Raw genomic sequence first — 11,211 nt, forward strand, 5'->3', positions numbered from 1 at the left:
AAAAAAAAAAAAAAAAAAAAAAAAAACCTGAAGGTCAGAGCGAGTCAATGATTTCTGCCTGGAAGGCTTATTCCCCAGGTCTCCCCGTGGCTGTCTCCTTCTCTTCATTCAGGTCTCAGCTCAAAAGTTACCTCTTAGGAGAGGCCAGAACTGAATCAGATCTATCCCTCTCTCCTCCATTTCTGGTATCCACTTCACATCACTTCTCAGCACCTCAGATTATGGCAGCCAAGCATGGTGGCTCACGCCTGTAATCCCAACACTTTGGGAGGTCGAGGCCGGATCCACCGGCGGTCAAGAGTTCAAGACCAGCCTGGCCAACATGGCGAAACCCCATCTTCACTAAAAATATAAAAATTAGCCAGGCATGGTGGCGGGTGCCTGTAATCCCGGCTACTCAGGAGGCTGAGGCAGGAGAATCGCTTGAACATGGGAGGCGGAGGTTGCGGTGAGCTGAGGCCACACCATTGCACTCCAGCCTGGGTGACAAGAGCAAAACTCAGCCTCAGAAAAAAAAAAGATTATTGCGTTTAGGTGGTGGAGTGCTACCTCTTGCTCCACTAGAACAAGCCCCTGCTCCACTAGAACAAGCCCCTGAGAGCAGGGATGCTGTCTGCTCGTGGCTTACCCACCACATCTCACCTGTGGGGAGATGCCCAATTGCCTTGGCCCAGGAGCCAACTGTGAGCCAGATTCTCCCAGGAGAGAGGCAGAAGAAGGGTTCTGATGGTCAGTCATCCATTGGTTCAGCCAGGCCTGGAGATCCAGGTGGGGCAGCCACTAACCCTTCCCCGGTGAGGGTACAGCAGCACAGTGGCCTTTGCTGGTACTGAGAGTAAGGAAATGGGAGATCTCCACCGTCCTCACAGAGTCCTTCACATCCTGCTTATTGGCAAAATCAGGACTGAAGCATCCCGCAGAGCCTGTGGATAGAGGAGCCCAGACCCAGTCAGCCTGCTAGGGCCCAGCCTTGCTTCCTACTGCCTCACAGGTGCTCTCTGGCTCCCTCTCCCGCTGTCTCAGCAACAGAGGCCCATGCCTGGATGAGGCAGAAATGGGGGCCCTGCCACAATGGTAGCAACCACATCAAATGACACCAGCAGCTCATGGAAAGCCTCTTTATGACAATCCCATAGGTGGGAATTAATGATCCTCCTCATTTTATACTTGGGGAAACTGAGGATTAGAGAGGTGAAGTCACTTGTACAAAGGCCCACAATGAATGAAAAATGGAGTTAGAACTTGAACCAGCAACTCTGGCTTCTATAGTCAATTGCACTGAGGGTACTGACGCCCTTCATCAGGCACAAACCAGCCCTCCTCATGCTGCTGGTATAGAGACTCTCAGAAACTGGGACACCAGGAATTAATCTCAGAGAGGCTAAGTGACCAGCCTGAGGGCACACAGCTAGTATCACTGGGCCCTCTCCCAACTGGGCCCTCTCCCAACTTACCTCATGGGCCAGCATTTTATATAGCTCCTCTCAAGCAGTCAGCAGCCAATCCCGGTCCGCGCTGTCAATCACAAGGATGATGAACTGTCAGGCTTTCTCTATGGTAAACATGTTTCCCCCGGTCTCTGCACTGCCCAGACGCCAGGCCCAGAGAAATGAAACCATGCAGCCTCAAGATTCACCACCCTGCTTCCATTATAATTGTCTTTGGCAGCTGGGATTACAGGCATGTGCCACCACACCTGGCTAATTTTTGTATTTTTAGTAGAGATGGGGTTTCGCCATGTTGGCCAGGATGGTCTCAAACTCCTGACCTCAGGTCACCTGCCTGTCTCGACTTCCCAGAGTGCTAGGATTACAGGCGGGAGCCACCACACCTGGCCTGTAATTGTCTTTTCTATCCAGACATGGGAACAGCACACCTCTGGCTGTGTGGCAGAGGCTGAGGCTGTGCTACATAAGCACTGGGTGTTCATGACTCCATTTAGGCTTCACCACAACCCTGTGGACTTGGTACTGTTAGTATCCCCATTTTACAAATGAAGAGACTGAGGCTCCGTGAGGCTACGTATCTTGCTCTTGACCACACAGCTGATGAATAGCAGTGCTGGAAATGGAACCCAGCTCTGTCTCAGTCCAGGAATTAAACCACTGAATTCTACTCCTGCTGGAGTAAGAAGGTAAGGCCCTATAGACAAGGGACCTACCGCATCCAGTGCATCAAACAAAGCTGCCAGCAGCTGCCAGGAAGTATTAAAACATGTCAACAGGCAAGCACTGCACTGTGTTGAGTATCTGACATATATACATTACATATTCGTTTGTTATTTAATTTTCACAACAACTCAGGGAGATCATTATATATATATATGTATACATAAAACTTGGTTTGAGGCAGAATCTTGCTCTGTCACCCAGGCTGGAGTTTCAATGGCGCGATCTCGGCTGACTGCAACCTCCGCCTCCCAGGTTCAAGCGATTCTCCTGTCTCAGCCTCCCAAGTAGCTGGGATTACAGGCGCCTGCCACCACGCCCAGCTAATTTTTGTATTTTCAGTAGAGGTGGAGTTTCGCCATGTTGGCCAGGCTGGTTTCGAACTCCTGACCTCAGGTGATCCACCCGCCTCAGATTCCCAAAGTGCTGGGATTAGAGGCGTGAGCCACAGCAACCGGCCGATTATTATAATCTCTATTTCACAAGTTGGGGAACCAAGGCTCAGAGAAGTTACATGACTGTCTGATATCACACAGCTGCCTTGGAGCCCTGGTGCCCTCCTCACCTAGGTGTTGGTGATAAAGCTCAGAGCCTCCTGCCCCCCATGTCCCACATGAGGAAGTGGGTCTTCTGCAAAATGATCTCCTCCATGTTGCTGCCAATGGTGGAACACGTATGGACCACCTCATTGGTCAAGCTGGGGAGGTAGGAGAGGGCACCAAGAGCTCAGTCCAGCCTACTCCCACCTCTGGCCCCCAAATGCTTTACTCCCAAAGCAGGCTGAATCTAACTTAGAACAAGTCCACCCAGGTTCACCAAGCACCTGCTGGGAGCCAGGCCCTGTGCTGGGCCCTGGGGAATGAAGACAGGAGTGAGACCAAGCCTTGCCCTGGCTTGGACCCCAGAGAAGGAAAACATCTTCAAGCAGGCTCCTCAAACTTTATCTCTTTTTTTCTTTTTATAGAAACTGGGTCCCACTGTGTTGCCCAGGCTAATCTTGAACTCCTGGCCTTGGGCTCCTGTCAAGAGATCCTCCTGCCTTGGCCTCCCAAAGTGCTGGGATTACAGGCATGAGCCACAGAGCCCAGCCTCCTCAAACTTTAATATGCAGTTGAATCACCTGAGAGTTTTGTCAAAATGCAGGTTCTGACCCAATGAGTCTGGGCTGGGGCCCAGGGTTTTGCCTTTCTTTCTTTCTTTCTTTCTTTCTTTCTTTCTTTCTTTCTTTCTTTCTTTCTTTCTTTCCTTCCTTCCTTCCTTCCTTCCTTCCTTCCTTCCTTCCTTCCCTCCTTCCTTCTTTCTTTCTTTCTTTCTTATTATTATTTTTTTTCTTTTTGAGACAGAGTCTCACTCTGTTGCCCATTCTGCAGTGTAGGCACAATCACGCCTCCCAGGTTCAAGCAATTCTTCCGCCTCGGTCTCAGAGTGGTTGGGATTACAGGCGCATGCCCCTACGCCCAGCTAATTTTTGTATTTTTGTAGAAACAGGGTTTCGCCATGTTGGCTGGGCTAGTCTCAAACTCCTGACCTCAAGTGATCCGCCCACCTCGGCCTTCCAAAGTGCTGGGATTACAGGTGTAAGCCACTGCATCCAGCCATGGTTTTGCATTATTTCTTTCCTTCTTCTTCTTCTTCTTCTTTTTTTTTTTTTTTGAGATGGAGTCTTGCTCTGTCACCCAGGCTGGATTGCAGTGGCGTGATCTCGGCTCACAGCAAGCTCCACCTCCTGGGTTCATGCCATTTTCCTACCTCAGCCTCCCGAGTAGCTGGGACTGCAGGCGCCTGCCACCACGCCTGGCTAATTTTTTGTACTTTTTTTTTTTTAGTAGAGATGGGATTTCACCGGGTTAGCCAGGATGGTCTCGATCTCCTGACCTCATGATCCGCCTGCCTTTGCCTCCCAAAGTGCTGGGATGAGCCACCGCGCCCAGCCCCCTTTTTTTTCTTGAGATGTAGTCTCTGTTGCCCAGGCTGGAGTGCAGTGGCGCAATCTCAACTCACTGCAACCTCCGCCTCCTGGGTTCAAGCGATTCTCCTACCTCAGCCTCCCAGAGTAGCTGGGATTACAGGCGCATGCCACTACGCCCAGTTAATTTTTTTTTTTTTTTTTTTTTTTTTTTGAGATGGAGTATCACTCCCATTGCACAGGCTGGAGTACAGTGGCGTGATCTCGGCTCACGGCAACCTCCACCTCCCGGGTTCAAGTGATTCTCCTTCCTCAGCCTCCAGAGTAGCTGTGATTACAGGCATGTGCCACCATGTCTGGCTAATTTTTTTTTTTTTAGTAGAGACAGGGTTTCACCATGTTGGCCAGGCTGGTCTCGAACTCCTGTCCTCGGGTGATCCACCCGCCTCGGTCTCTCAAAATGTTAGGATTACAGGCGTGAGTCACCGTGCCTAGCCCTTTTTTAAAATTTTATTTGTTTTTTAATTTTCATTTTTAGTAGAGACGAGGTTTCACCATGTTGGCCAGGCTGCTCTTGAACTCCTGATCTCAGGTGATCCGCCCGCCTCGGCCTCCCAAAGTGCTGTGATTACAGGTGTGAGCCACCGCGCCCAGCCACGGTTTTGCATTTCTAATAAGCTTTCTGGTGATGCCTATGTGACTGATCTGTAGACGACACTTTAAGAAGCAAGAGTTTAGAAAAATAGACACAGTGAGGGACATCAGAGAGGTGCTTTGTTTAAAGTGACATAGAAAACATACACATGCTTTTATATGTAAATAATGCTTCTGAAAAGTTACCGCAAAGTTACAATAGGAGGAAAACTAGGAGCTAGAGGCGAGAAGGAAACTTACTTTTCACTGTGTATTCCTCTATTGTTTGAAATTTTCCTTTATGCTTTTTAAAAATCATTTACATGTATTACTTTTTCATGGAAAAGCTTATCCTAGGTGAAGTACATTCGAGGCTGTAAAATGGGAGAGGTGCCATCCAGAGAGCGAATATCGGGGAAATCTGCGATCGGTATTTACTCAGCCTCACCCATATGTGCCAGGCTTGCTAGACCAGGAGCTACAGAGACTCAGTGAGCCTTTGGATTTGAAGAAGGGAAAGAAAGTTAACTGGCAGAGGGGACAGGGGTGAGAAAGGGGCGACCTGCCGCTAGAGGGAGCGAAGAGCAGGAAGGCAGGTTGGGACACTTGGCAGGCCTGGAGCTGGGTTTGGCAGGGGTCCCAGGAAGATGGAGGAAAGCAGTGGGAGCTAGGGTTGCCCGTACGGTGCATGATTTGAATGCCAGGCCAAGGAGCCGCAGTACTAGGAAGGTCCAAGCAGCGTTCCCAATCACTCCTGCGGGTACAGAGGGGCCCGGTAACCCAGGGAAGAGCTCTAGTGATTGGTCCCCATGCCTGTCAGTCTGGTGGGAGGCCCAGCCCTCTACCTTCCCCGCCCGAGAGTCAGTTACAACTGGTAGAGAGTGGTGGTCTTTCCCGCATTGTCCAATCCCATGATGGTAACCTTCTGCTCTGGAAACATCGGAGGAAGCGCAGCGTCAGGGCCAAACCCGATGGCCAAGGGACTGTGTGCCCCCACCAGACCTCCCAGGAAGGAGATAGCGCTCCCCGCATGCTGGGGACCTCTGCCCACCTTAGCGTGTCTGCTTCCTACCCAGCCCCGACACCTGCCCCACTCCGGGACGCTAGAAAAGCCAGCTGAGCCCCCACCCCCCTTCACATTCTAGAAGAGTCTGAAAGGCCCAGGACGCCGCTGGGCTTGCCGCGAGACGGTGTCTGGAGAAAGAGCCGAACGCGAAGTCACAGTCGCAGGAAACCCGCAGCAGCCCCCCATCCCCGCCGCTGGCGCCGTTTAGCGGGGAGAAAGGAGGCTTGCCCAGCCCTGCGTCCTGGGGCGCACCAAAGCGCGAGGATCCAAGAGGAGAAGGCAGGGACGGGGGCAGGGGAGGCCGCGCGGCAGTCGAGGAGCGCCCATATACGACCCTCGGAGCCCGAGGTCCCCCAGTGCGTCCGACCCCAGATCAGAGGAGTCCCAGAAGAGAGGGAGATCAAAGCGCTCGCTTGGATGCCCTGTGCGCCCCTTACCCTGGTTCTCGAAGATGCTCATTAACTTGGCAATCAGCTGTCCTATGGCACTTCCCGGGCCGGACAGGTGCAGGAGGGCTCAGCGGCCTCAGCAGCGGAGTCGGCCCTGGTGCTCGGAGCTCCGCTCCCCCGGGGAGGGTCTGGCAGGCTTTGCCTATGAAATTAGGGAAGCCCCACGCGTCACCAACCTGACCTGGGAACACTCTGGGACGCTGGCCCTTCGCGAGCGCTATGGACACCCCAGTGACTAAGGGCTGCCTGTCCAGGGCCTGAGAGGTGCAAGGAATATGGGAGTTCCAGGCTCCAGTTCTCCCCTTCGCCCTGCGAAAACTCCAGTTATCCGGTGGACTGCACCACCGCAAATCAGCGGAGACTCAGCACTGCACCCGGAACCGGATCCCAGCTCTCTCTTCTCTGTGTGCCATGTCTAGGGCACTAGACTGAAGCAAAACCCCAGGCGACCCACTTTCTGTACCTACCAGCTGTGTAGTACAGACAGGGCTCACCGATCCTCTCTGAGCTGGGAGAATATTCCAACCCTCCACAGATCTTCAGTCGGTTCACTAGCGTGGGTCTTGTGGGCCCACTCAAAGTGTGTTCTGCTGGGGAAAGGCAGGGTCTCCCCTTGGTGCTTGGCAACTTCTAGGATAAATTAGTGCTCCTGCAATTCACTGACAAACCCACTGCCCAGGCACAGCTTCCTGATCCCCAGAAGTGGGCACCTGAAGACAAGGATGGAGCATGAAGAGAGATCCTCCAGCTGGAGGCCCTGCAGAGAGGCCCCAGATACCTGGCAGAGGAGTACATGAGCCAATACAGAACCAGGAGGCCAGATCTGAGGAGGTTATGGAAGGGGGGGTTTCTGTTGTTGCTTGTGAATTTCTTCCTTTGCTTAAGCTGGGGGGAAAAATAATAATAATAAATACATGAACAAACAAACAGATAACAAGAGGAAAAGTGGAAAAGGCAACATGCCCTCAGGCTGTGGAGGTGGGTAGCAGGAGATCCAGCCAACACACCAGGGAGCCAGCTCCTTCCACCCCACTGCACTGCCCTCCTATACAGCCTCCACTAAGGTAACGACCCTCCATTAAGGTAACAACTCTAACTGGTCTCCCTGCCTCTACCTCTCCTTTCCCAGGGCATCCTCTCCATGGCCCTATTAACCTTCCTAAAGCACAGCTCAGGGTCTGTAACTCTCCCAGCTCTTAAACCTTCAATGGCTCCCTATTGCTCACTGGATTCAGATCAGTCTCCACTTGACTGATCTGACATTCAAAAGCCTCCACGAACAGACCACACCTGCCTTGGCAGGTTTATCTCCCAAGCGCTGCATCTACTGGTTCCTGCCTACACATGCCCAGCTCTTTCTGACTGTACCTTTGCTTCTGCATTTCCTCCTTGAGTTCCTTTCACCTTCTCAGAAAAGAGAATGCCTGAGACCTTTTAGCTCCCCTGCCATAAAAGCCACCTGCTTCCCCAGCCCTCGCTTGGTTCTCCAGCTACATGGGGCTTTTCCCTACACTGGGATTATAGACGGGCAAGTCTGTTTCCTCCTATCAACTGTGAGTCCGAGGGTGGGGTTCATATCTTATTAACCAGCGTGTGACCCCCGCACTCCCTGCCCGGTCCGGAGCCCGGCACACAGGTGGAATGTGTTGCTATCAGACTGATGTAGAATGAGTTAAGCTACAGCCTGAGAAATGGCACTTGGATATTGAAAAAGGAATGGGAACACAAGTTTAAGAGGATTGAGGAAGGCTGGGAAGTTTGCGGGAAGAAGGAAAATAGCTCACTAAATACAGACTTTCATCCCACCCAACTTGGTGCCCAGAGTTAGAAGGATAGAGTTGACTGCCAGAGCCCATCTGGGCTGATTGCGTTTCAGCCTTAGCAGAGAAAGAGCCAAGTCTGGGGCTGGGGGATGGGGCACCGAGGGTGCTGAAGGAAGCAGCAGTGTCTTAAGCATTTTACCATCTGTTTCCTGGGGGTAGGGGGATGGGGAGGAACCTCTTAGTGCATGCTGCCCTCCCCACCTTCTCTTTGCAGAATTGAAAGTAATACTCGGCAAGCTGGAAACACTTCAGTAAACAGACAAAGACGGGATCTCTCTGAGCATACTCTGGCTCAGGAAGTTGCCTGATTAAAAAAAAAAATACATAGTTAAAAGAGAAAAGAAGAAAAAGAAAAGAAAAAAACAGACAAGAAGATCTGCCTCCACTTTGAGGCCCAGGACCCGGATCTTAAGAAGCATTCATTCATTTATTCATTAATTTAACAAATATGAGCCAGGAACACATGAAGTAGACAAAACAGACCCAGTTCGGGTCTTCATGTTTTTGGTTTTTTTTGTTGTTTTTTTGAGACAGAATCTTGCTCTGTCACCCAGGCTGGAGTCCAGTGGCGGGATCACGGCTCACTGCAGCCTCAACCTCCCAGGCTCAAGTGATCCTCCCAACTCAGCTTCTGGAGTAGCTGGGACTAGAGGTGAAAGCCACCACTCCCAGCTAATTTTTGTGTGTGTGTGTGTGTAGAGACGGGCTTCACCATTGGTCTCCAACCCCTGGACTCAAACAGTCTCCCTCCTCAGCCTCCCAAAGTGCTGGGATTACAGGCATGAGCCACTGCTCCCATTCCCAGTCTGTGTCTTTATGGAGCTTGTGATGTAGAGGGAGAGACAGATACACACACACACACACACACACCCCTCTGAAAGACAGTAGGAAGGCCTGATTTAAAAGGAAAGCAAGGCACCCTTCTCTGAAGAAAATGAGAGGTGAAGCCAGCTGGACTTCCTGAGTTGAGTGGGGACTTGGAGAACTTTTCTGTCTTACAAGAGGATTGTAAAATGCACCAATCAGCCCTCTGTAGCTAGCAAGAGGATTGTAAAATGCACCAATCAGCATTCTGTAAAAATGCACCAATCAATGCTCTATGGCTAGCAAGAGGATTGTAAAATGCACTATTCAGTGCTCTGTAAAATGCACCAATCAGCGTTCTGGAAAATGCACCAATCAGCAGGATTCTAACAGTAGCCAATCGAAGGGAGGATTGAAAAAAGCACACTCCGATAGGACAGAAACAGAACATGGGCAGGGCCAATAAGGGAATAAACGCTGGCCACCTCCCCGCCAGCAGTGGCAACGCACTAGGGTCTGGTTCCAGGCTGTGGAAGCTTTAGTTCTATCGCATTCCTTGGCTCTTCACAGTAAATCTTGCTGCTGCTCAATCTTTGGGTCTGTGCCATCTTTAAGAGCTGTTAACATGCACGGGAAGGTCCGAGGCTCCATTCTTGAAGTCAGCGAGACCAGGAACCCCACCAGCAGAAACCAACTCTGGACACAAAAAGGTTATTGGAGCTAAGACAAAATTTTTCTCCAAGATACTGAACGGGAACAGCCCCTTGTCCCTGGACCATGGTGGCCTCAGCTTAGTTCTCTTTAGTGTAGAAAAGTGGAAACCTTAAGCCACACCTAGTACCTGGGCCTCTCCCACATCATCTTATTCTGGGACAGAATCCACTGCAAAAACAGGAGTAGCTAGTCAGGGAAGGAAACGAAGGGTCCCAGGTAGCAGGAGTCCCTAGTCCCTCGGTTCCTGCAGGGTCTCAGCTGACTTCATGGTTGTCTAAATCCTCACACATGGACAACCACTGACTTGCTGATGGTGTAGCCAGCGTTAGTTGAGAGCATCTGATTACCAAGAAACAAGAATCTCACTATCTCCAAGCCAGCTAGAAATGCTCTTCCTGCAAGTTCCGGGCAAATGCAATTTTTTTTTTTTTTTTTTTTTTTTTTTTGAGACAGAGTCTTCCTCCATCGCCCAGGCTGTAGGGCAGTGGCTCAATCTCAGTTCACTGCAACCTCTCCCTCCTGGGTTCAAGTGATTCTCCTGCCTCTGCCTCCCAAGTAGCTGGTATTACAGGCGCCCACCACCACATCCGGCTAATTTTTGTATTTTTAGTAGAGATGGGGTTTCACCATGTTGGCCAGGCTGGTCACGAACTCCTGACCTCAAGTGATCCACCCACCTCGACTTCCCAAAGTGCTGGGATTACAGGTGTGAGCCACCGCGCCCAGCCTGCAAATGCAATTTCAGGCAGAAGGCACATGGGGCACAAACACACTCAGACACCTGCTTCCTCCTTCCCAAACCCCCAGCCCCTACCCTTGCAGAAGCTGATGCATCCTGGGGCAAAGGAATTAGCACTGAACTTGGGGGGTCAAAGACACCACTGAACTTGACATCCATATATCTGAGTTCAAATCCTTGCCCCATGGTTGTGTAACTGTGGTCAAATAGTTTTTTTTTTTTTTTAACCTCTATGAACTTTGTAAACTGGAGTTAATAATACCTGACCTTGATTCAAAACATCAGACTCCACTTCAGACCTCTCTTTGGAGCTCCAGACCATGTACCCAGCTGTCTTTTCCTCTTCTCTCTCTCTCTCTCTCTTTTTTTTTTTTCTTTTTTTTGAAATAGAGTCTCGCTCTGTCACCCAGGCTGGAGTGCAGTGGCACGTTGGTTCACTGCAATTTCCGCCTCCTGAGTTCAAGCAGTTCTCCTGCCTCAGCCTCTAGAATAGCTGGGATTACAGGCGACCACCACACCAAGGTAATTTTTGTATTTTCAGTAGAGATGAGGTTTCACCTTGTTGCCCAGTCTGGTCTCGAATTCCTGACCTCAACTGATCTGCCCACCTGGTCCTCCCAAAGCGCTAGGATTGCAAGAATGAGCCACTGCTCCCAGCCTCTGCTTCTCTTCTTGAATGTCCCACATGCCTTGAATGTCCCTCAAACCCACTTTGACCAAAGATGGACTGATCACTTCTGCCCCTAGCTTATTTGTTTTTTTTTAACCTGCTTTTACTGGGAAGACGTCTCACCATCAGCAGTCACCTCCCTTTCTTTCTTTCTTTCTTTCTTTCTTTCTTTCTTTCTTTCTTTCTTTCTTTCTTTCTTTTTTTTTTTTTTTTTTTTTTTTTTTTTTTTTTTTTTTTTT

General features: G+C 50.5%; 1 protein-coding gene across 1 annotated transcript in view; it reads right to left on the bottom strand.

Moving 5' to 3' along the window:
• The window catches only part of ARL5C (ARF like GTPase 5C), a 13,614-nt gene extending 3,153 nt beyond the window's left edge, over positions 1 to 10,461 (bottom strand). Inside the window, 10 exon segments of the mRNA XM_017879026.1 lie at positions 786 to 813; positions 816 to 899; positions 902 to 923; positions 1,455 to 1,538; positions 2,162 to 2,184; positions 2,768 to 2,865; positions 5,577 to 5,637; positions 6,211 to 6,252; positions 6,404 to 6,479; positions 10,378 to 10,461. Coding sequence (XP_017734515.1) covers positions 786 to 813; positions 816 to 899; positions 902 to 923; positions 1,455 to 1,538; positions 2,162 to 2,184; positions 2,768 to 2,865; positions 5,577 to 5,637; positions 6,211 to 6,252; positions 6,404 to 6,479; positions 10,378 to 10,461 — 602 coding nt within the window.
• Between the last annotated feature and the right edge of the window lie 750 nt (positions 10,462 to 11,211).

Source organism: Rhinopithecus bieti, unplaced genomic scaffold (genome assembly GCF_001698545.2).
Source record: "Rhinopithecus bieti isolate Rb0 unplaced genomic scaffold, ASM169854v2 scaffold_10685, whole genome shotgun sequence".
NCBI lineage: Eukaryota > Metazoa > Chordata > Mammalia > Primates > Cercopithecidae > Rhinopithecus > Rhinopithecus bieti.